Source organism: Podarcis filfolensis (assembly GCF_964270895.1).
Source record: "Podarcis filfolensis genome assembly, chromosome: 16".
Classification (NCBI taxonomy): domain Eukaryota; kingdom Metazoa; phylum Chordata; class Lepidosauria; order Squamata; family Lacertidae; genus Podarcis; species Podarcis filfolensis.
In genome coordinates this window covers 33,888,806-33,914,803 of record NC_139620.1, presented here as the reverse complement: position 1 = coordinate 33,914,803, position 25,998 = coordinate 33,888,806, and the positions used below count along the sequence as shown (strand labels likewise).

The 25,998-nt window shown below is 45.0% G+C and overlaps 1 protein-coding gene across 1 annotated transcript; it reads right to left on the bottom strand.

Annotated features, from left to right (window-relative positions):
- Positions 1–1,102: 1,102 nt before the first annotated feature.
- Positions 1,103–1,814, bottom strand: LOC310751583 (large ribosomal subunit protein eL13-like). The gene has a single exon (XM_083590877.1). The coding sequence runs from the start codon at positions 1,791–1,793 to the stop codon at positions 1,158–1,160; it is 636 nt and encodes a 211-aa protein (XP_083447003.1). The 5' UTR covers positions 1,794–1,814; the 3' UTR covers positions 1,103–1,157.
- Between the last annotated feature and the right edge of the window lie 24,184 nt (positions 1,815–25,998).

Here is a 25,998-nt window from a genome sequence, read left to right as displayed (position 1 = left end):
TTCCTAGTTTTGCTGGATCTCTCAGCGGCTTTTGATACCATCAACCATAACATCCTTCTGGACCATCTTGAGGGGCTGGGAGCTGGGGGCACTGTTATACAGTGGTTCCGCTCCTTTCTCCTGGGCCGTGCTCAGAAAGTGGTGTTGGGGGATGAGTGTTCAGGCCCCTGGGCTCTCACTTGTGGGGTGCCTCAGGGTTCCGTCCTCTCCCCCATGCTTTTTAACATCTACATGCAGCCGCTGGGAGAGATCATCAGGGGGTTTGGGCTGGGTGTTCATCAGTATGCAGATGCAGAGCTCTACCTCTCTTTCAAATCAGAACCAGTGAAGGCGGTGAAGGTCCTGTGTGAGTGTCTGGAGGTGGTTGGAGGATGGATGGTGGCTAACAGATTGAGGTTGAATCCTGACAAGACAGAAGTACTATTCTTGTGGAACAGGGGGCGGGCTGGTGTGGAGGACTCCCCGATCCTGAATGGGGTAACTGTGCCCCAGAAGGACCAGGTGTGCAGCCTGGGAGTCATTTTGGACTCACAGCTGTCCATGAAGGTACAGGTTAATTCTGTGACCAGGGCAGCTGTTTACCAGCTCCATCTGAGACCCTACCTGCCCGCAGACTGTCTTGCCAGAGTAGTGCATGCTCTAGTTATCTCCCACTTAGACTACTGCAATGCGCTCTATGTGGGGCTACCTTTGAAGGTGATTCGGAAACTTCAATTAATCCAGAATGCGGCAGCTAGACTGGTGACTGGGAGTGGCCGCCAAGACCATATAACACCTGTCCTGAAAGAACTTCATTGGCTCCCAGTACATTTCTGAGCACAATTCAAAGTGTTGGTGCTGACCTTTAAAGCCCTAAACGGCCTTGGTCCTGTATACCTGAAGGAGTGTCTCCACCCGCATCATCCAGCCCGGACACTGAGGTCCAGCACTGAGGGTCTTCTGGCGGTTCCCTCATTGTGAGAAATGAGGCTACAGGGAACCAGGCAGAGGGCCTTCTCAGTAGTGGTGCCTGCCCTCTGGAATGCCCTCCCAGCAGATGTCAAGGCAATAAACAACTATTTTACTTTTAAAAGACAACTGAAGGCGGCCCTGTTTAGGGACATTTTTTTTTTTTAGTTCCAAATCTATCCTTTATTGAGGTGCTCAGAACAAAAAGTTTATTTCTTCTTTTCCACATCCTGCTCTGCTGCTTCCTTGGCTCGCTTAGCCCGGATGCCAAAGAGCCGAGCATTTGCCCGGGTCATGTGCAGGATGGCAAAAGCCTTGAAATTCTTCTCTTCCTCCGATATAACCCGGGCTTTCTCTTTTTTGTAGACATTTTTGATGGGCATAACTGGTCCAGAGAGCTGTGTGGCCATCTTGAGCTCTTCAGCTGCACTGTCGCCCTTCTTAGGGGCAGAAGGTTTCCGGGGAAAGAGAATGATCTTAGAGCGGTTTTCCTTCAGCTGCTGCACATTTGCCTTCAGGGCTTCTGTTGACCTGTTCCGGCGCCTGGGGTCCACTGAGATACCAATTGTCTGGGCAAACTTCTTGTTGATGCCAGCCATTCTCAGCTCCTCCCAGCTGAATCCTCTACCAGCATGGACTTTTGTGTCGTATTGTACAGTGGGGCACCTCACAATTGGCCTGATTGGTCCAGATACCGAACGTGGAGCAATACGACGGGCTTTCGCCTCATGGGTCTTCCTCCTGTGGATCTTCCTAGTAGGCTGATTAAACCATGTGGCCACTTGTCTTTGCCAGTCTTTGTAAAAATGGGGATTCAAGATCATGCCATTCCGGCTGGGCGACATGGCTCCTTATGTCCCTCCCGGGAGAGCGTTTAGGGACATTTTTAATGTCTGGTGCTGTATTGTTTTCAATATTCGGTTGGATGCTACCCAGAGTGGCTGGGGAAACCCAGCTAGATGGGCGGGGTATAAATAAATTATTATTATTATTATTATTATTATTATTATTATTATTATTAACGCTTAGTCATGCTATGCTGTGCCTCACAAAGTTCATTCGAAATGCAGCCCTTTTGCAGTTTTCATATTCATCCCCAAGACTCTCCCACTACAGGCATCACATTTAAGAACCTCGGGGACTTGAAATGGATATTATTGGTGCTGTGTGCACTTGGCACAGCTTCAGACATGCTGGCTGAAATTCCCTTGAGGTTTCCTAGGATGATTAGATGAGAGCAGCGAGGTTCCTTTTCTCCAATCAAGCATTTTGCAAAGCTATTTTGCAAATCTAATGTCTTTCCATTGTTTAAAATGTTGGATCTTTTTTAAAGGATTTTTCTTTGAAAGAAAGTTCCTTCTCGGACAATCAAAATTACATTTACAAATTACCCTCACAGACAATCAAGACTTCTGCAAAATCCCGTGTATATAGTTTGCATGTTCACATCGCAATGAATGGTCCTGCATATTAATCTCCCTAGGACATTGATAATTTATACATAATTACTCAATGTGTGCTTTTCATAAAATATAATTTAGGTACATAGACAAAAAGAAAAAAGGGGGCAATATGGATCGGGAGATCAGCCCCTCCCACATGGTTGCGGGCGAAGCGGGTCAGAGTCACTTTTATGAATATTAAAAGCAGTGGGTAATTTAGTAAAACTGAGGGCCTGTAAAGTGGGGCAAAAAATCTGGGCTGTGTGTGTTTTTATGTGGGTTTTTTATACCTATGTTTTTTAAAAATAATAAAAAATAGTTACAAATCGGGTCCTCCCGATGAGACCTGGAAAACCGACACCCTGTGTTGTGGGTGGGTACATTGGTCAGCCACAACACCCGATTGGCAGGTCCCTTGAAGCTGGGTAAAATCTGGCCAATGGGACACAGTCCAAACTGTTTAGAGGGACCTATTTATGCCCATGCACGTGGCCCAGAGCTTCCTCTTTTGGCGTGTGCATTCAGAGCACCCACCCACCTCTCCCTACTTTTAGGGCTTGTTGCGCTTGACCTTGCTTTGCTGTCATGTGTCGTCTGTCGTTGGGACAGGGGCATGGCAGGAATTTTCCCCACTTGGCTGATTGGCTGGTGCCATTTGGGTTTCACCTGCCGCGTAGCAAATCGTCACAACTTAAAAGGTTGTGGATAGGCTCTGGTTCAGGTGATAGGGATGGGAGAATGCTCTTGCCATCCCTATGTGAAGGGTATTCCATTAAAGGAGTCCAGGAACTCGAATGGAAGTCACCAGACCCTTATATATAGTGGGGTGGGTTTTTTTCTCAGAAGGGTAGTAGGAGATGGGTGATTGGCTCAATGGGTATGGTAAACCTGTTGACGACTGTTAATGATTGCAATTAGTCCTACAGGGAAAAGCATGGGATGGTATGCAGATGACCACAAATAGCTTTAGCATGTGTGATGAGACAAGAATCCAATATTCAGACCAGGTCTCTCCATAGTTTTCAGTTTGCATGCACACGAAAGCTTATACCCAGAATAAACTTAGTTGGTCTCTAAGGTGCTACTTAAAAAGCAGAGACATCACCTTGCCAACAAAGGTCTGTATAGTTAAAGCTATGGTTTTCCCAGTAGTGATGTATGGAAGTGAGAGCTGGACCATAAAGAAGGCTGATCGCCAAAGAATTGATGCTTTTGAATTATGGTGCTGGAGGAGACTCTTGAGAGTCTCATGGGCTGCAAGAAGATCAAACCTATCCATTCTGAAGGAAATCAGCCCTGAGTGCTCACTGGAAGGGCAGATCGTGAAGCTGAGGCTCCAAGACTTTGGCCACCTCATGAGAAGAGAAGACTCCCTGGAAAAGACCCTGATGCTGGGAAAGATGGAGGGCACAAGAAGGGGACGACAGAGGACAAGATGGTTGGACAGTGTTCTCGAAGCTACTAGCATGAGTTTGACCAAACTGCGGGAGGCAGTGGAAGACAGGAGCGCCTGGCGTGCTCTTTTCCATGGGGTCATGAAGAGTCGGACACGGCTAAACGACTAAACAACAAGATGCTACTGGACAAAATATATATATATTATTTTGACTGCCTCAGACCAACACGGCTACCTACCTGAATCTCTGACACTAAGTGGAACTTTCTGACACTATTCAACAGCAGAATAGGATTCCACAAGAGGTAACGGACTTTTCTTCCTTGGATATTTTTAAGCAGAGATTGAATGACCATCTGTCCTGTATGATTTAGTTGAGATTCCTGCATTGCAAGGGGTTGGACTAGATGCCCCTCAGGCTCCCTTCCAACTCTACCATTCTATGACTTTATGATCCTTGTAAGCTGCTCTGAGGGCCATTTTGGCTAAAGTGGGGGATATCAGTCTCTTAAAGAAATGGACAGACTTGCCTGGAATCATTAGTGAAGGATATGGGTTACCAAAACAACAACAACACCCAAAAACAAAACCTTTAAAAATGAAACAAATACAGAAACCAGCAATCCCATTTACCACCTCACAAATAATTCAGAGCTTCAGCTTAGCCCCATTCTGCCAGTGTTCACAGCGAGTCTCAAGAGGCAGGTCCTGACAATTGCTCATTTGATTTGCATGAGGGGACCTCATTGGCCAACAATTCTGAATCCAATTATTTCACTTTAACTCCTTTGTGGATAAGGCTGCTGGGAAACTATGGATTTTTCATTTTATCAAATTTTGTGAGGTGATTTCCCTCCCCCCAACACCCTTTCTATTCATTTCCTTCTCCACCCCCTTGGTGGAAATCAAGTAAGCATAGCCTGAGGTAATTTATTTCCCGAAATAAAAAAGGCCACCCAAGAGAGATTCTTCAACCCTAGTATACCTGTGGCAGAATGATTACAGCAGCATATTTTACAGAAAAGTTGGGTTTATCTGTATGCAATGGGTTCCTCCTGGCCACACTGGAAAAGTGCAGTATTCACTATCTGATAGACCTGAAGCACTCAAGCTGGTGCCCTCCAGTTTTAATTACTTTTTTATTTTACAAAATGTATATACCACTTGCTTCCATTAAAACCTCTAAGTAGTTTAGTATCTATCTATCTACCATCTATCTATCTATCTATCATCTATCTATCATCTAAGACTCCAACTCCCATCACCCCCAGTGCCAATGCATAATGGGAATTGTAGTCCACCAACTTCTGGATGGTGCAGCATTGGCTATCCCTGCATGGTAGCTGATTATACTAAGTAAGCTTTTCTCACAGATCAGAAATGAGGCTGGTTACATAGAATCTGGGTTTATTTGAACAGGAAGTCGGGGGCAGTGAGTTCCCTTACCTTTTTAAATTTAAATAATTAATGGGGGGGGCTGGAATGGATATACACCCAATGCCTGAGCCAAAAATCCACCTTGATCAGTAATCAATAAAGTTACGGCCATTTCTAATCCAGATCATTGTCTGCTTGACATTGTCTGCTTGATTTTATGAATCACATATTACATTTAACCATTGTCGGGGGGGGGGAATGGACCCACAATAAACAAACAAACAAACAAACAAACACTGTGGTGAATCCCCCCCTCTTTTTTCCATTAAAAACACTGCATAGAATCATAGACTTGTAGAGTTGGAAGGAACCCCAAGAGTCAAAATTCAGGAATCTCAGCTAAAGCATCCATGACAGGTGGCCATCCAACCTCTGCTTAAAAATTTCCAAGGAAGGAGAGTCCATAACCTCCAGAGGGAGACTGTTCCACTGTCAAACAGCTCTTATTGTCAGAAAGTTCTTCCATAGCTTTGGTCAGAATCTCCTTTCTTGTAACTTGAAGCCATTGGTTCGAATCCTACCCTCCAGAGCAGAACCCTTTAGAACATGTCCTACTTTGCAATGGACTCTTCTCTATTGGCCCATCATCAACACTTAGGCCCTCTCTCCAGCTGAAGCTGTCATTTGACCATGCGCAATGGCTGCCTCTAATGTACAAACCTCAGCTTACCCATGCAGTGAATGTGGCTTGCATTTCCAAATCGGATGGAAGCTTGTTTAAAGGAAAATGTATCACAATCAAATAACAGTTCTCAATAAACGATAGGACAGATATGGATTGTACCTAATGTCATGTCTACATGGCTTTAAATGCCAGCAAACTGGAGCCAGAGTAAATGGCAATGTGTACACAGCGCCAATGTTTCTCCAGAAAGAACAGAATCTACAGTGCACCAAAAGGCTAGAGCAGGTTAGGAGATACTCTTTGACCCCTATAAATGCTTCTAGGTCAGGGAGGAGGACATTAGGTTGGTCCTCCTCCCTGACCTTTTGTCAGGGAGTTTGTGAATTTACTACAAGATAATTTTGTATAAAGAAGATCAAACTGATAGATGCTCTGCTTTAATAGACACCACCACCACTATTTCAAATATGTATGATTAAGGAATCCTTTGTCCTTCAAGGCTTTTGTCATGTGGGATATGTGTGGATAGATGTTGTCGGTTTTTCATTACAGGTTTTTTTATACTCATTTGTTTGATGTTCTGCCATTTTTCTGAACCTTTTATCTTCTCTTCCAGCCTGTTGCTCCTGTATCCTGACTGCTAATTTCTAGCCATATGTCTGAGTGTTTTTGAAGGCCTGCCAATCTCCCTCAAAGCTCCAAATCCTAATCATGGCCTTCCAGGGCTGTAAAGGTTCCATTCCAGCAATCTGGCACTGTTTGGTTAAGGTGGATCTATCCCATCTGCCTTATCAGGACTCTTCCAAGGAGCAAAAGTACTCTTCGCTGCACTTTCTAGAACTAACTCCTGGTCCTAGCCAGAGTTTACCTACTAACCACGGTATGTGCTATGAATATATTTAAAAACTACTGTCTTTACTTGCATTTGGCACATTTCTGCTGTTTTTAACTTTTGATTTTATCAGTATTTTTTAAAAGCAATATTATATTTTTTTCATGTAAGCTGCACAGAGGTTTTGGCAATCAAGCAGTACAGTGGTACCTCCGGTTACAGATGTTTCAGGTTACAGCCGCTTCAGGTTACAGACTCTGCTAACCCAGAAATAGTACCTTGGGTTAAGAACTTTGCTTCAGGATGAGAACAGAAATCATGCTCCGGCAGCGCGGTGGCAACGGGAGGCCCCATTAGCTAAAGTGGTACCTCAGGTTAAGAACAGTTTCAGGTTAAGAAAAGACCTTCAGAACGAATTAAGATCTTCACCCGAGGTACCACTGTATGTACCGTAGTTTTCCATGTATAAGCTGAGCCTTTTTTTTAATTAAAAAAGCAGGTTAGAAATCTGGGGGCGTCTTATACACGGATAGTGCACAGTGGGGACATGGGATTGGTTGCTGCCGCGAGCCGAAGATTGTAAATGACTACTGGTCATGAAATTTGTGGCTGCAGCAAGGGCTGGTTTTGATTGGTAGTCACTGTGGCAATTGGGCGTGCGATTGGCGGCTCCTGCCAGTGCAGGGACAGAAGATAGGTGGCTTTCGAAATGTAAAGAAACTGAAGGTACATTTTTTCACCTTTGGTGGACGTGCCCAAGGATTAAGGCCTTCTGGGAGATGATTTATAATGAAATGAAAAAGGTATTTAAGTATACCTTCCTGAAGAAACCAGAGGCTTTTCTCCTGGGCATGGTCGACCAATTGGTGTTAAAGAAGGATAGGACTTTCTTTATGTACGCCACAACAGCAGCAAGAATACTTATTGCAAAGCATTGGAAGACACAAGATCTACCCACCTTGGAAGAATGGCAGATGCAAGTAATGGACTACATGGAAATGGCAGAAATGACCGGCAGAATACGAGATCAAGGAGAAGAGCGGGTGGAGGAGGACTGGATGAAGTTTAAAATCTATTTACAAAAACACTGTAAAATCTTTGAATGCTGATGACATTGAAATGAAATGAAGGGGTTCTAGTAAATAAGGATTGGGAAAGTATAATACGTGAGGGAAATTGTTTAAGGATAAAACTAATAAGAATGAATTTGCTGATCAATTTTAAAGTGGAATACAAGAAAGGGAGGCGGGTGGAAGTCAGGAAAATAAGGTAATGAATGATAAGAATTTGAAAAGAGGTCTTTTTCTTCTTCTTCTTTTCCTTCTTTCTTTTTTGTTAAATTTTTTAATATCCTTTTTCTTTTTAATTGTTGGTATTTGTTGGTGTTTTAATATGTATTGTTCTTTTTTGTATGGCTTTTTTCTTTTTTCTTGTAAAATTTAATAAAATATTATTTTTTTAAAAAAGAAGATAGGTGGCTTTCATGACGTGTGCGAGTGGCAGTAGGTGAGTGATATTTGTCCATCGCCCCATTAAAAAAGCTCAACAACTCTGGCCACAATCCCCCAAACAGCTCAACAACTCTGGGCAATCCTCCCTCCATTTTTTAAATTAGATGTCCCCCCAAATAAGGGCTGTCTTATACACGGGGGCGTGTTATACACAGAAAAATACGGTAAATCCAAGTTTCAATGGACCCTAAAAAGCAATGGTAGGTCACTGGGTTCTGCAAAAGAGTTTCACCTTAAAGTCTCAAAAATATCAGGCGCCTGCTCCAACAGAAACTCGGAGCTGGACATGTGTGGCAGCAGCCCATCGAGTACCACCCAAATCTGCTGGGAGCCAAACATGGGAAGGTCTAGCTATGAAGACTCCTGGGGCAGACTCACCCCCTTCGACACTGAGGAATCCTACCCTTGTATTTCAACTCTATTCTAAAAGTGACATGGGTTCACTTTAACTTTGAAAAATAATTCATCCCCATCATTTAGTTTCTAAGCGAGAGGGGGAGTAGAAAGGGTAGAAAGGATGTGTTTGACTAAAAGATTTTCCCCTTGGCTTCTTCATAAGTCAGCCATTGCAAAATCCATCATGAGGGGCTGTCCTTGAAATTGACCCAGAAACTCCAGCGGGTGCAGAATGCTGAGGCAAGACTCCTTACAGGGTCCACGCCGCGGGATCACATTCACCCAGTGCTATACCAGCTGTACTGGCTCCTGGTGGAGTACAGGATCAGGTTTAAGGTGCTGGTTTTAACCTTTAAAGCCCTATATGGCCTAGGACCCTCGTACCTACAGGACCGCCTTTCCTGGTTTGCCCCACGGAGGACCTTACGGTCTGCTAACAACAACACCTTGAAGATCCCAGGCCCCAGAGAAATTAGACTGGTCTTGACCAGAGCCAGGGCCTTTTCAGCTGTGGCCCTGGCCTGGTGGAACGCTCTCCCACAAGAGACCAGGGCCCTGTGGGATTTAACATCTTTCTGCAGGGCCTGCAAGACAGAGCTGTTCCACCAGGCCTTTGGGCAGGATGCAGTTTGACTTCCTTTCCTTTGTATAAAACAAGCCGGAAGGAGGCCTCCAACCCTCTCCTTGTATGATCAGTGGAAACAGTTGGTCCTAGCAAGTATTAACCACTCTCAATTCCAACCGGATAATTGCCACCTGCCCAGATTTCAACTTGTCTGAATTAATTTTAAGATGTATTTTAATTAATTGATGTCTGCTTTTATGCATATTGTGTTGTTTTTATGATGTTAGCCGCTCTGAGCCCGGCCTTGGCCAGGGAGGGCAGGATACAAACAAAATGATGTCTTATATTATATTTTTTATTATTATTATTATTATTATTATTATTATTATTATTATTATTACTAGTATTATTATTATTATATTGCCAACTCAGTTGGGGCTTTCCCTTTCATTAATTAAGCTGGGTATCTCCCCACCATGGTCCTCCTTGAACGGCAACCATGGTCCTACACCAACGGTTCTCAACCTGTGGGTCCCCAGATGTTGTTGGACTACAACTCCCATCATCCCTGACCACTGGTCATGCTGGCTACGAATGATGGGAGTTGTAGTCCAACAACATCTGGGGACCCACAGGTTGAGAAACACTGTCCTACACCATAACAACCATACATCAACCAGTAAGTTCTTAAGAGGGCTGCGAAAGCTCTGGCTTTCCAAATGGTGTTGGGCTCCCAACTCCCAGCAGCCCCTGTCAGCATGACCAATGGTAAGGGATGATGGGAGATGTAGTGCCATAGCATCTGGAATGTCGGAACTGCCACCTTCCTGAAGTGGGTGTCCTGGCTACTCTTAGGTGAGCAGGGTGAGGGGAGGGTGCTGTTTTCACATGAGAACACAGGAAGGGTCAGCTGGGTCCAATGAGTCCAGCATCCTGTTCTTACAGGAGGTCAGCCAAATGACTCTTCTAGGAAGCCTGAGAGCAGGACCTGTGCTCAACAGTGCAAAACCCACTTGGGACTCCCAGAAACTAATATTCAAAAGCATTCTTCCTCCAATAGTGGAGGGAGAACATTGTGGCTGGTAGGCATTGATTGCCTTTGGGGATGGGCCATAGCTCAGTGGCAGAGCTTTGCAAAAGCAGAAAGTCTCAGGTTCAATCCCGGGCATATCCAGGTAGGTCTGAGAAGGTGGACCAATGGTCTGGTTCAGTATAAGCCAGCTTCCTATGTTCCTAAACTGAACATAATGGGGTCAAATGAGGTAAGTCTACATGAGTTCTGTATGCATAGACTATTTTGGCATGGCAAGTTCTAGCACCGATCCCCTTCTGGGAGTGCTGTTGGCTGGCCACTGTGAGATCCACAGCAGAGCTCTTTTTACATTCTTATTACCATCTGCTCCCCATGAACCATATGCAGGGTTAGAAACCTACAACTGAGTTGCTAGATATGACAACATTCCTAGCATAAGGCTCTAAAATTGGCGTTCAGCACTGCACAAATTGGACTGGTAAGACAAATTCAAGGAGGATTGGGGCAACATGATGGCTTCATACTACCCTCCACTGTCTCTGAATACAGTAGAAGGCTACTATATTCATGTCCTGCTTGCAGACTTCCCAAAGACCTATGGTTGGCTGCTATGAGAATAGGATACTCAACAAGATGGGCATTGGGCCTGATCCAGCAGGGCTCTTCTTATGGTCTCCTGTTCAAGGCAGCTCACATAATAAAACAATTACAACCAAAACAGCATTACAAAAAAAATTACACAGCCCTGGGCTACACTCATAAAGTCAATGTAAGCAATGAAGAGGCTTTTTTGAAAACAACAACACAGCAGTAAACCTGTTAATAAAGTCAGAGGTAACATTTACTCATGTTGCGGCAGTCCTTTTGCCATGTGCTAGCTGGGACCATCTGTTGTTCTCATTCCAGCTTCCAGGCAGCCACCTGCCTGGGGCAAGGATCTCATAATAACACATCAACCTTTGTGCAGGTAACTGACATTGAGAGTCACACCCCAGCTGGGGAGCCACAGACAAGAGCCCCTTTTGACCTGCCCTTCCTCTTCACAGTTTTCAATTGCTTCGTCATTCATCTGCTTCTTACTCTGGCCAAGACAATGTGGCGGGAGGGGGGTGGAGCAAGAAGGAAGCCCAGAAGCTGAAACTGCCTGATTGAATCAAGTAGTAACCATGGTGAGGAAGAAGAGCATCAGAAGAAGCAACTGGCGATAATGACTGTGAAGCTAAAAGCTGTGTACAGCCCACTCGCCCCACTCCTAACTAGGAAACACCTGGCCCACATAATAATAATAATTTATTATTTATACCCCGCCCATCTGGCTGGGTTTTCCCAGCCACTCTGGGTGGCTTCCAACAGAATATTAAAATACAATAGTCTATTAAACATTAGAAGCTTCCCTAAACAGAGCTGCCTTCAGATGTCTTCTAAAAGTCTGGTAGTTGTTGTTCTCTTTGACATCTGGTGGGAGGGCGTTCCACAGGGAAGGCGCCACTACCGAGAAGGCCCTCTGCCTGGTTCCCTGTAACTTGGCTTCTCGCAGTGAGGGAACCGCCAGAAGGCCCTCGGTGCTGGACCTCAGTCTCCGGGTAGAAAGATGGGGGTGGAGACGCTCCTTCAGATCTGGCCCAGGATCAATTTGGGGCCAGTTCTAATGTTTAAGTGAGGCTTTTGAAACCTTAATAACACTTACAGGTGGTGGGGATTCGCTTTGTCTCTCCCCACTTCCGTAACTGAGAGCAGGAGGGTTCTGGGGTCTGTTTCCCCAGCAAGGACCACAGTGAGGACTCCCCAGCTCAACTCATTCAGCTTCAGATGTTGCAGGAAACTGAGCTCTGGCCCCACTTTCCCCTCCAGCCTCTCACTCTGGATCCCGCCCCAACTGTCAGGATGCTGTGAGCAGCTCCCAGCTGGTTGCCCAAGAAAGTATGAAGACAAGGAAAAGTTTATTACCTTCATTTTTAATTTCAATCTTTACAGAGAGAGGCTATAGAACCCAGCCTCTTGGATAATGGTGTTGTCACGAGTGAATCTCCACCCTCCGTCTCTCCCACTTCCTCATTCGTCTCCTCTATGGATGCTGCTACGTGCCCTCTGCCTTGGAGCTTTTGCTCTCCTACTTTTAAGGCTTGCCGGGTTCTGGGAGATGTGGAATGCTTTCTAATGACAACGTGTCAGCTGGGTGTTGTTCCGGCTGTTCCATGATTTTCCAGCTTTCCCCCTCACCTGCCTCTGAGGTGCTACCTTCCTCACACCCCTGTTGTAAATCTATACTGCCTTCCTGTTCCTCCTCCTTGGAAGGGTCAGGATGGGGAGGTGGTCTCCACCATTCCTCCTCTTCCCAGGCCCTGACACCAACAGACGTAGATGGCAATGGAGTGGTGAGCTCCTCCTCTGGGCCTGCCTGGCTCATTGCTTAGCAACATGGAAGGTTCTTCTAGAGCAGGGTGTGAGAGAGGGAGAGACAGCAGGATTGAGGCTGTCCTGCTGCAGGAGGACAGGTGTACCTTCCTATTCCTCCCTACATGTGTCCTCTGACCCCCCCCCACTCCTTCGCTCCACCCTCTTGCTTCCAGCACCTCCCAGTTCAACCCCATTGTCCCACCACCAAGACCTGGAGTCTAAGTCCTCATCTTGCCTGTGTTCCCTGGAGGGCTCCTGGGCAGGAGGCTCCCCCCACTCCTCCTCATCCAACCAGTCCCTGACAGCAGCCTTCCTGCCCCCATCAGCCCCATATCTCTCCAGAAAGGACAACACAGGATGATTCAGGACTATCTCTACCCAGTTCAGATGAAGCCTGGATCCCACTAAATCTGCCAAATCCAGTGCATTATGTGCTTGATAATCTGTCACATGATGTTTCCTTTGGACTTATATCCTGCCTAGCAAGCAAACTCAGGACTGGCTAGTATGTCAGTTTCAAAGCAATATTAGCTACAAAGGAAGAGATTTGTAGGACTTCAAAAAGGTGGCAAAGATCCCACATTGTTTAATGAAATGTTGAAACCCTGATGTTGGTAATTTGCTGGAACAAACAGCCAGATAGCAATAGGTTTGTGTGGGTGGAAGATAAATTTGGGCCTAAGTGAGTGATGTGATGCTTGTTAACGAGATGCAGCTGAGGCAAATGGGAGTGAGTCAGAGCTCTTGTCGGGGGGCTGCAGCTTGAAGATAAGTCTTGGGAGGAACACACACAAACAACGTATCTCCTGCAATTTGAATGCATGTTACTGCTGTGCCATTTCCCTTCACTGTCAGAGGCAGTGTGCCTCTGAATGCCAGTTCCTGAGAATCTTGAGTGGGGAGAGCACTGCTGTTCTTAAGCCCTGTTTGTGGGCTTTCTGTGGGCATCTGGCTGACTACTGTGAAAACAGAATGCTGAACTTTGGCCTGATCCCTCAAGGTTCTTCTTATGTTTCATAGTTTGGGTGCCACCTCTGAAAAGGCCCTCTGTCTGATAGCCATCTGTCTAATCTCCAGCAGCAGGGTGACTCAAAGATTTTACAGTCCTACCTCGGGTTACAGATGCTTTGGGTTGTGCTATTTCGGGTTGAACCCGGAAGTACCGGAATGGGTTACTTCCGGGTTTCAGCACTTGCACATGCACAGAAATGCCAAATCGCGACCTGCACATGTGCAGATGCACGGGTTGCAGGTTGTGAATGCTGCGGGTTGTGAATGTGCCTCCAACATGGATCACATTCGCAACCCAAGTGTCCACTGTAATGGGCAGGCAAGTTCATACAGAAGGAAGCAGATTTGTGGGTTGTTTCGGCTTTCAGACATCACCATTGTTGCACTCAGCGCTTGTGGGATTTCCATAAGTATCTTGTTAGCCACTGTAAGAACAGATGAGCCTTTTGGCCTGATCCATCAGGGATCTTCTTATGTTCTCATCAAGCCTGAGAAAGTCCAGAGATGCCTTTGATCAAGTGCATCCGTTTCACTTGCATCCAGACAGTCCTTTATTAAGCAAGGATGCCCTTGATACATTATAGCTGTCTACAGGATGGTTTCCATGGCATAGAGAATAGGCAGACCAGATCCAAATCCTTCATCAAGGATAGGGATGTAGTGGAATCCAGAATAGCCCAGATCACCAATCGGATTTTGGCAAGGGTGTTAGTGCCGTAGCAAGGTCGTGTCAGGAGTGCATGCAGGAGCCTGTAGGGCTTCGCAGGACTGGGGCTTTCCTAAGTTTGTTCTGAAGAGGCAGGCACAGCCGCACAGGGGAGGCCGATTGGTAACTCACAGCACCTGGTGGCAAGAGCCGGGAAGGGATATAAGGTCAGCATTTCCCTTTGGCTCTTTGCCACAGCAACACACTTCCTGCCTTGCTGTGTTTGGCTTCTTGACTCCTTGCTTCCTGACCCTCGGACTCTTGGTTTCTGGACTCCTGGCTTCCAGACTCTCATTCCTGCTGCCACCCTGCTGTCTTGCCCCCGGTCCCGACATCCTCAGCCAGGACTTCGAATGCCCATAAACCGGACCGTGACAGGTCAGGTGGTACCCGGTGCAGTTTTTGTCACCTCCTCACATTGACATTCCCCTTTTCTCCCTCCATGCCCCCCCGTCAAGAAAGCCATGCAGGCAGCTATCCGATGTAGATCCTGCCTCCCTCTCCACCCCAGTCAAAGAAAGCTGTGCCCTGCCCTCCTCCAGCAGCCCAGCAGTGCCGAGGGGGGGGGGGGCAACGGCGCACTACCCACCTGTGACTCCCAAGACTCCCCCAAGCCATCAGGGGAAGGGGGGAGCTGAGTCGCTTTGCCAGCAGCCTTTCCCCCTTCCCCCTTTGTTTTGACAGCTCACACACACACACTGAGGGGGGTGACACTCGGTGCGCCGCGCGCCCACAACCCCCAAGCCTCCCCTGAGCTGTCAAAGCTAAGGGGGAAGGGGGAAGGCTGCCCGCAAAGCAGCATAGCTCCATGCCTTTCCCCAACGGCTCAGGGTAGTCACAGGTGGGTGGCACGCCGAATGTGACCCCCTCGGTGTGTTTGCGCATGTGTCCATGCTTGAAGCTGTCCTGCTGCTCACGAGGCAAGGCCGGGTTCCCCCAAGGGCAGAACATGGACAAGATGGGCAGGGAGAGCCTGGCCGATTGCTGAGAAGTGGATGAGTCACAATACAACTCAACCCTGCTCCGTTCCACAGGCAGCGTCAAGTTGCATTTTGTCACCCCCCTCATTGATGGCACCCGGGGCGGTCCACCCGCACCACGGCCCCCCCTTCCTCCACCAGTGAAGGGTGCATTTTGGAATCCATACTGAGAATCTATCTGTTCGGAGTCAGTATGCCACTAAATTCCAGCTGCTGGGGTGCGACAGTGTGTGAAATTTGCTGCCCTCGTGGGCTAATGGGCTTTCTGGAGCATCTGTGTAGCCACTGTTACAAACACTGTGCTGATCTAGGTAGACCCCTGGGTGATGTAACAGGGATCTTCTTGCATTCTTATCCTTTAGATGTCCCTTAGACTTGTCATTTATTGAACTGTGAATGGGTGTCTCCCGTGTAAATTGTTTCAGGGAAATATAAAGCCTTCGGTGTTTTTCTTATAGAGCAGGGGCTGGGACCCTCCAGTTGTTGATGTCTTCCCTTCCACAGGCCATGCTGACTGGGGCTGATGATAACTGGGGTCCAACAACATCTGAAGGGACATTGCTTCTTCCATACCCCACTGTAGAGGATGATTTTAGCAGCAGAACCTCCAACTGGGATATATAGAGCAGCAAGAGCTGAAAGGAGCTAATGTCAGGGTCAATCTGATCCACAGGCCACTAAATTGCCACTGATAGGCTGGCTGATCCATTGGCTGCCTGACAATTCAATGAAAATCTGGCCAAAAGTAAATTAGTAGTTAATTCACTAAGAATACAAAACATAGCTCAAAAGCAAAGCCTAAGACAGAATGTGTTTTGTCTTGTAACCAGCATCATGCTTAGATATCTCCATTGGCAATTCTCTCAATTAGGGGGGCCTTAATATAATCAGCCTCTTGATCAAATTTACAAAGCCATATGGCAATGTTTGTGATGCCTTCTCGATATCAGGCTTTATTTATTCATCAAGTTGGATCCCTTGGTGTATTTGAAAGCACCATGGTGTGGTTTAGTGGAGCATGTGAGATCAGCTTTCGTTCATCTTTATTTTATGAAAGGGGGAAATCCATGAAATGAGATGAAGGGAGGGAAGAAAACGAGAAAGCTTCAGTGGGAAAAGAACAACGCATCTGGAAACTGACACAAACATAGCACAATGTCCTAAGAGCCCCAGCTCCCAATGAGGACACACAATTGGAAGTTTAGTTTTTTATTGGCAAAACACTTGATTGCATCAGCTCCTAAGGTGAAAGAATTACAGGTACCGCTCCTGCTAAATAGCTAGCCTTGCATCGTCTTCAGACTTCTTGGAGCAACAGAACAACCACACTTCCATCAGCACTTATATGTCGTGCACGCAATCAGCTGGTGACTTACCCAGTTGCAGCTGCTCTTAACACTTTAAACCCCTCCTCATCCTTGGAGACAGTAGGGCAGTGATGGCCAAACTTGGCCCTCCAGCTGTTTAGGGACTATAATTCCCATCATCCCTGACCATTGGTACTGTTAGCTAGGGATGATGGGAGTTGTAGTCCCAAAACAGCTGGAGGGCCAAGTTAGGCCATCACTGCAGTAGGGGAAGGGGCACAAGATATTGTCTCTGGGACTGACTCTTCCACCTCTACACCTCCCTGCATCTCTTCCCCTGCCTTCTCTTCTCCAGTCTCTGACTGTCTGGACCAGGCTTCCTCAACCTCTGCCCTCCAGATGTTTTGAGACTACAATTCCCATCATCCCTGACCACTGGTCCTGCTAGCTAGGGATCAGAGGAGTTGTGGGCCAAAAACATCTGGAAAGCCGAGGTTGAGGAAGCCTAGTGACTACAGAAGACATAAAAATAACAAAAGGAACTAGATAGGGATGTCCACTTTCACCATTACTATTTATAACGGTCCTTGAGGTTCTCTTGAGGCCGATGAGACAAAATGAATTAATAAAAGGGGTAACAGTTGGTCGGAATGAATATAAAGTAAAAGCCTTTGCAGATGATCTGGTAATTACGATTGAAGAACCATTAGAAAGTGTAAAAGAAGTCTTGGATGAGATTGAGAAATTTGGAAGTGTGGCAGGGTTCAGACTAAATAAGAAGAAAACCAAAATAATTACAAAAAATATGGATCAAAGTATAATAGAAATAATGCAACTAAGAACAGAGATAGAGGTGGTGAAAAAGGTTAAATATTTAGGAATTTGGTTAACTCCCCAAAATAATGACTTGTTTCAGAACAACTATATACCGGTCTGGAATGGAATAAGGAAAGATCTAGAGGTGTGGGGAAGAATGAAATTATCTTTCTGGGGTAGAATATCTATGATAAAAATGAGTGTCCTTCCAAAGATGTTATTTTTGTTTCAAACTATCCCAATATTAAAGGGGGTAGCAATTTTTAAAGAGTGGCAAAGAGTGCTTTCAAGGTATATCTGGCAGGGCAAGAAGCCGAGAATTAAATTTAAGTTATAAACGGATGTAAAGGAAAGAGGAGGCTTCGCCCTGCCGGACTTGAAACTGTACTACGAAGCAGCATGTCTTTGCTGGTTGAGAGAATGGATAAAATTAGAGAACAAAGAGTTATTAGATTTAGAAGGATTTGATAACAGATTTGGATGGCACGCGTATCTACGGTGTGAAAAGAAGAAAATTCATAAAGGCTTTGGGAACCACATATTCCGGAGCTCATTAATTGAAATATGGGATAGGTATAAAAACCTATTAGAACCAAAAGTTCCACACTGGTTGTCTCCACTAGAGGTTATGAGTGTAAAGAAAATAAATATGAGAGGTAATTGGATTACATATGGTGAATTGATAACCAAAGAAGGAGGAAAATGGAAATTAAAGCCATATGAACAAGTCAAAGAACATGTATATGATTGGTTGCATTATTTTCAGGTTAATGAAATGTTTAAAAAAGACATTAAAGAAAGTGGTTATGCAGAAAAAGACTCAAAGTTCCAGACAGATGTGATAAATAATAATTGTAAAATTTTATCAAAAATGTTTAAAATATTGTTGGAATGGAATACAAAAGATGAAGAAGTCAAATCGGTAATGATACAATGGGCCAGAGATTTTGGTTACAATATACAGTTTGAGGATTGGGAAAAACTGTGGAAAGAGAATTTAAGATTTACTGCTTGTATGGTATTAAAAGAAAATGTTATGAAAATGTTTTACAGATGATATATTACACCGGTAAAATTAGCAAAAATGTATAAGACGTGTAATAAGTGTTGGAAATGCAAAGAAAAAGAAGGTACGTTTTATCACATGTGGTGGGAGTGTAAGAAAGTGAAGGGTTTCTGGGAGATGATCTATAATGAAATGAAAAAGATGTTAAAATATACATTTGTAAAGAAACCAGAGACCTTTCTTTTAGGAATTACAGGGAATGAAATAAGAAGAAAAGACTGTAAACTTTTTCAATATGCAGTTACAGCAGCAAGAATTCTACTGGCCCAGAAATGGAAACAAGAGGAAATACCGACAATAGAAGAATGGAGACTGAAGCTGACAGACTATTCAGAACTGGACAGACTAACCGGGAAAATTAGATATCTTCGAGACCAAAAGTTCATCGAGGACTGGGGGAAATTTGTTGAATATCTGAAAAGAATATGTGATGTGCAAACAACGCTGGCGGGGTTCCAAGAAGCACTGTGAAAGTTGAGATATATTGTTAAAAAGAAATAGAAGTGGGAGGGAAGTTTAATGGCAATATAATCAGAGAAATGCGTAATTGAGAGGTAAATATGGATGATTGCCAGAGAAGCTGAAGGAAGTCCAAAAAGAACTAAATTTGTGGAAATTTCGATAAAATTGTATATTTGTGTTGGAAAATTAATAAAAATTATTTATAAAATCAAAATCAGTTTTTAAGAGGGATATTGAAACTGCCCAACTGTGTAAGTAATTCAGCGCTACGCATAGAACTTAATATTGTATCCCTGGAAAACGCTCTGTGGAAGCACATACTTTGTCACTGGCTATCTCTATGGCACAGTCTCCCAAACTTGTACTTGATACAGTGTATGTGGAGAGATGATTTCCAGAGCCCATGGGTAAAAAATTTACAACTGAAAATTACGGCAACGGGAATCTCCCCATCCAAATTACTAGAGCAGGATATAGTTCCAGCTAAAAGAACAGTAACCTGTAAACTCGAGGAGATGGACTTGGGCAATGGTACCTGCTCACCTCTAAACCTTGGTTTATTACCCCTCATTAGGCTCCCAAACTATTTGAATTCCTTGACTTCTTCGGCTCATAGATATGCCTTTGTAAAGGCAAGATTCAACACCTTCCCATCGAACGTGCTGAGAAATAGATTCTCCAATGGACAGATATCGCTCTTATGTGATTGTAATTGTGGGGCACCGGAATCGTTGCATCACATAATTCTTGACTGTGCTTTTCACTCATCGGCCAGGAGCAAGTTTCTTGCCCAATATCTAAAGGGAATTGCCGATGATACGAATGAAGCCAAACTGAGATATCTATTAAATGATGATGACCCCCTAAGATCACTCATGGTTGCCAGATTCTTGATCAGCGTCCTATCCCTAAAGAAGAGAAACGGACTCCTGTGCGGCTCAGATAATCCCTTTAAACTATGATCTATGTTTTAGGTTATAATTAGGTGATATCACCACGGATGTCTTCTACTAATTTATAAGCAGAGGGCGATGTTTATGTTACAAATTTATTGTAATGTATGATGTTGGTCCTTTGTTTTTGTTTTGCTTTGGTTCTTGTCTGTTGTTTGTAAGTTTTGGTGGTTTTAAATTTGGAGGTTTAAGTACATTATGTTGGTATGGGAAACTGTCGTGTGATGGGCCAATGGCCGTAATAAAGATCAATACAATACAATATTTATAAAAAAAAAGAGGTTGAGGAAGCCTAGTCTGGACTCTTACTCTTCCCCCTGCCTCGTTGGTGCCACAAATCACTGGCCCCTCCCCCAGACCATCCTCCTGGGCCCCTGCCTCCTCTAACCACCATTTGGACTCCTCCCTGTCCCTGACACACAATTAGAGGCTGAGGACCAGGAATGGGGGAGAAATTCACTCCTACCTATTTCACACTTAGCAAAATAATACACAAACAAACAGGCATCTGATCAGCCACTGTGAGAACAAGATGCTGGACTGAATGGGCACTTGACTTGATGTAGCTGGCTCTCCTTACATTCTTTTTTTAAAAAGTATAGTGCATAAAAATAATACAAAAACACACAAAGACCAACAGCCATTTGCACATACAAAAAGAATCTTCCCACTCCCTTGATATCCCATGACCACACCTTGCGACCTCCCTCCACTACAGCTTGACTTCCATATGTTTAGTATTCAATACCCACATTGCAATCTTTTAGGTTTTATATTTTAAGCTTTGTATAGTCTCTCTTACTATTATTTCTTCTCCCCCTCTGTTCCTTTAATCTAGGCATATCAGTATGTTCTTCTTTGAACAGTGTTTGTCCATATGTGCTTCAAAACAGTGCCATTCTTGTCTAAGTTTTTGATTTGACTGCATTCTTATATATGCAGTTAGCTTTGTCATTTTGATAAATTCACTTACTTTATATATCCAGTCATCTTTGGCGGGTATTGACTCATTCTTCTATTTGCTGACAGATGCTATCCTGGTGGTGGCTGTAGCATAAAGAAAAATTCCTTTCTTTTTTTGTGGTATATCTTTCCCCAGTAGGCCTAATAAGAATGCTTCTGATTCCTTTTGTATAGGTATTTTAAACTTTTTTTTAAGTTCTTCATGTATCTTGCCCCAATATGTCTTAGTTTTTTCACAGCTCCACCAGGTGTGGAACATTGTTCCCTCCACTTCCCCAAATTTCCTTTTGTTTATAAATTTTGGCAAAGCCATTTCTGAGCTTAGGGAAGAGAGGGGGTTGCGGGTTAACCCCTCCCTCACACGCGGGGGCTGGCCTTTTGCCCCCGCGAGAACAGGGAATCCCCGGGCGTGCCTTCGACCCTGCCCGCCAATCGTCGGGCTGGGGAGGCGGGGCCTAGCCTATTTAAGGCCAGGCACGCCCGGGGACTGCCCTCTTTCCCCTTTCCAGCTGAGCGGTTTTTTCCCATCCCACCCACCCTTTAGGCTTAGCTAGCCATGACCTTGCTATGGACTCCGGTTGGTCGCCGCAAGGGGCCTGGTAGGAATTTTTCCAATTTGGCGCACTTCTACCCTTTTGGTTTTTTCGCCTACCTCGTAGCAAACATCACAACTTTCGCGGTATTGGCGGTTAGGCATTGGCAGGGGATTGAATTGTTATGCAAATGAATGGGGGGAAGGAAGCGCCATCACCTTCCACCAATGAAAAGGGTAGTCCAGTAGAGGACTCCAGGGGGCGTTGCCTTGTCCGAAACCTAGGGAGGTAAGGGCCTCCGGCACGCCCCCGAGCGGTGACACCCGTGGGATCCTAGTTGGCGTACTTCAACAGGACTCGCACGGCTTGTGGATAACCCTTCCCGGTCTCCATGCCGGGTAGTCGATAGGAGCCAATGCCTAAGGCCAATACCTTTCAATTCTGCAATCAATAAAGTTGTGGCCTTTTTATGCCCATTAACCTTAAATAATGTGTCCAGTGTCTTCATTTCACATGGGGGAGGGGACTTCCATGCAAGCTTGGATCGTGTTAGGTACTACCTGAAAAACATTTTCTTGAAATTTTCTTTTATAGTGTAGCATGCTGTGAACCCTTCCTTTTGCCAGCAGTTGGTCTTTCCTATCTTCAAGATCAAACTGGGCACTAAGAATTTTACAATATGAGTTATCACCCTTCAGAATTCCATATCCCTCACACATTCCCCCACAGAGAAATAAGAGTATCTGTCAGGAGTGTGTGCAGGAGCCAGGCCCTGTGACCAGTAGGGCTTCGCAGGACTGGGGCCTTCCTAAGTTTGTTCTGGAGAGGTAAGGTGCAGCCGCACAGGTGAGGCCACTTAGTAACTCACTGCACCTGGTGGCAAGAGCCAGGAAGGGATATAAGTTCAGCATTTCCCTTCAGCTCTTTGCCACAGCAACATGTTGCCTGCCTTGCTGCGTTTGGCTCCTTGCTTCCTAATCCTCATACCTCGGCTCCTTGACTCCTTGCTTCTCGACCCATGGACCTTTGACTTCTTGACTCCCTGCTTCCTGACCCTCGGACCCCTGGCTTCTGGACTCTTGTTCCTTCTCCCACCCCACCATCTTGCCTCCAGTCCCGATGTCCTCAGCTGGGACTTCGATCACCTGTAGACCAGACCGTGACAGTATCACTCTATACTGCCTTGGCCAAATCCCACGTGGAGTACTGTGTCACAGTTCTGGACACCACAGTTTAAGGTGGATATCAACAAGCTGTAACATATGGTTCCAGGAATGGTTCACAGAGTTGGGTGTGTTGAGCCTGGGGAATGAGAAGACTAAGCAGTGATATGATAGCTATCTTCAAACATCTGAAGGGACTGTCACATGGAAGATGGAGCAAGCTTGTTTTCTGCTGCTCTAGAGGCTAGGATCCTGGCCAGTGGGTTCAAATTAAAGAAAGGAGACTCCAACTAAGCACTAGGGAGAACTTTCTGGTGGTAACAGCTGTTCAAGCATGGAACGGACTAAGTCAGAAGATGGTGGACTCTCCTTCCTTGGAGATTTCTAAACAGAGGTTGGGTGACCATCTGATAGGGTCCTTCACAAGGGTTGGACTATATGACCCTCGGGACCCACCCATGCATTTTATGATTCTATGCTTTCTCTCCTTATAATGAGTCTCAGTTATGGGTATCAGTACCTAGAATCAATGCAATAGCTTAAAACAGTAATAATCAGCAATTGGAGAAGTTGTTCACGAACTGCTATAAATTCACTTTGTTCCCTCACACACCTACACAATCATCCAAGGCAAATGGTGAGCTTTTTGAATCCCCCTTGGGAGCAGGAAATGATTCAGTATTAATTCCAAGAGGAAATGAACTGTAAATAATGCAGATCATGTAACCAACTTTGCCGGTGGCCAAATTCTCAGGAGAATATTTATCCCCGAGATGAATAGTGCTGTCACATTAAAAGCAAAGTTCACACCGGAGAGGAGTTTTGCCTGTATAAATATCTGTCCAGCCTTTTCTTCCTTAGATTGCATTGAACAATGGTAATTGTGACGCACCTGAGCAGAAAATTAGATTTCTTTTTGTTCTAAAAACTGATCATCAGAGCTCCACTCACATAGAGCAGATTTTTTAAAAAATTAATTCCTCAGCAGGCAGTGTCACGACGACATCCTGTAAGCATAGAATCAAGATCAGGGGAAACCAACATGGTGTCCTCCAGTTATTGTTGGATCCCAACTCCTGCCATCCCAAGCCAGCATGACTAATGGTCAGCGATGATGGGAGATGTAGTCCACAGCATCTAGAGGGCAAAATAGCACCAAGAGAATATCGTTAAATGTGCAATTTCCTGAAGAAACCTATTCATAGGTATGTTTACGAAAGGGCTTTGTTAAGGTGATGTTGGGGAGAAATATCCCTTTTTGTTGTTGTTGTTGTTTAGTCGTTTAGTCGTGTCTGACTCTTCATGACCCCATGGACCAGAGCACACCAGGCACTCCTGTCTTCCACTGCCTCCCGCAGTTTGGTCAAACTCATGCTGGTAGCTTCACGAACACTATCCAACCATCTCGTCCTCTGTCGTCCCCTTCTCCTTGTGCCCTCAATCTTTCCCAACATCAGGGTCTTTTCCAGGGAGTCTTCTCTTCTCATGAGGTGGCCAAAGTATTGGAGCTGCAGCTTCACGATCTGTCCTTCCAGTGAACACTCAGGGCTGATTTCCTTCAGAATAGATAGGTTTGATCTTCTTGCAGTCCATGGGACTCTCAAGAGTCTCCTCCAGCACCATAATTCAAAAGCATCAATTCTTCAGCGATAGCCCTAGATAAAAATAAAAGACATTGAGGTCTAGCAGCATGGCATAGTACTTTACAAAGTCAAACTATTGGCCCATTTAGCTCAATATTGCCTCTATACTGTCAGCAGCTGTTCTCCAGGGTTTCAGACAAGGATATTTCTCAGCCCTAACTAGAGATGCCAGGTTTTGACTCTGAAACCTGCATGCTAAAAATGTCCTCTACCACTGACCTATGGCCTCTCAACAACATATTTTGGCAGTGATTCTAAAGTACTGTTATATATCATTGTCCTAAGCCTGCTTTTATTTCAGCAGACTTTCAGTATTTGGCTGTCTGCTCTTGGGAGGTAGGACCGTATATTTTGCTCTATAAGACTCACTTTTTTCCTCCTAAAAAGTAAGGGGAAATGTGTGTGCGTCTTATGGAGTGAATGCAGGCTGCACAGCTATCCCAGAAGCCAGAAGAGGGATTGCTGCTTTCACTGCGCAGCGATCCCTCTTGCTGTTCTGGCTTCTGAGATTCAGAATATTTTTTTTCTTGTTTTCCTCCTCCAAAAACTAGGTGCGTCTTGTGGTCTGGTGCATCTTATAGAGCGAAAAATACAGTAGATGACACTATTTTGCTGTTGCTATGTTTTTATGGTTTTGTTTACATTGCCTTGTTTTGTATTTTTATACAGCTATGGCTGTATGCATTTCATTTTTGTTCTGTTGTTTACTCTGAGCATACTTCTATAGTGAGGGTGGGCAACCTGTGGTCCTCTAGATGACCCTGTACTACAATGCCCATCATCCATAACATTCAACTATTTTGGCTGGGGAGTAATGGGACTTGGAGTCTAACAATATCTGGAGAGACACAGATTCCTCACCCTGTTCTACAGAAATGTGACATCTGAATAAAGTTATAACAATAATCATCCATGATCCTTTCATTGAGTCTGAGAGATTCCCAATGCTTTAGTTCCGTACCTTTGCCTTCAAAACTTCCTAGAAGTATGATATGTAAAACAAAACAAAAAACACAAAAAAACCACACCAGTAGGTCTAAATATTTAACAAATTCTTATCTTAACTGCTGCTTCAACATAAGGCAGTGATTGTGCTTTTAATTGAAAATGTGTCAACATTGATTTATTTTTCTCAATTTACTTGCTGGGCTCAGAGTTCAACACATTTTTTAATGAAACCCCCAGTTTTGGTGTGTGTGCTAAAAATTTTTTTTAGTGATTTTGGTAGTTTAAAACACTGCATTATTTTGCTGTTGTGGGTGGGTGACGAGCCTAAGCACAGGGATTTCATGAGCCCCTCTTTTGCTAGGTTTAGTGAAGAAGGGCTGTGGCTAAGTAAGAGAGCACTTGCTTTCAACACAAAAGTTCCTAGGTTCAATCCCTGCCATTGGGAATGCCCCCTGCTTGAACCCCTGGAGAGCCACTGCCAGGGTAGACAATACTGACAAGATGGGCCAATATTATAACTCCGTATAAGGTAGGTAAAGGTAAAGGTAAAAGGACCCCTGACCATTGGGACCAGTTGCAGACGACTCTGGGGTTTCAGCGCTCATCTCGCTTTATTGGCCGAGGGAGCCAGCGCACAGCTTCCGGGTCATATGGCCAGCATGACTAAGCTGCTTCTGGAAAACCAGAGCAGTGCACGGAAACGCCGTTTGTCTTCCTGCTGGAGCGGTACCTATTTATCTACTTGTACTTTTGGGGTGCTTTCAAACTGCTAGGTTGGCAGGAGCTGGGACCGAACAACGGGAGCTCACCCCATCGTGGGGATTTGAACTGCCGACCTTCTGATCGGCAGCCCCTAGGCTCTGTG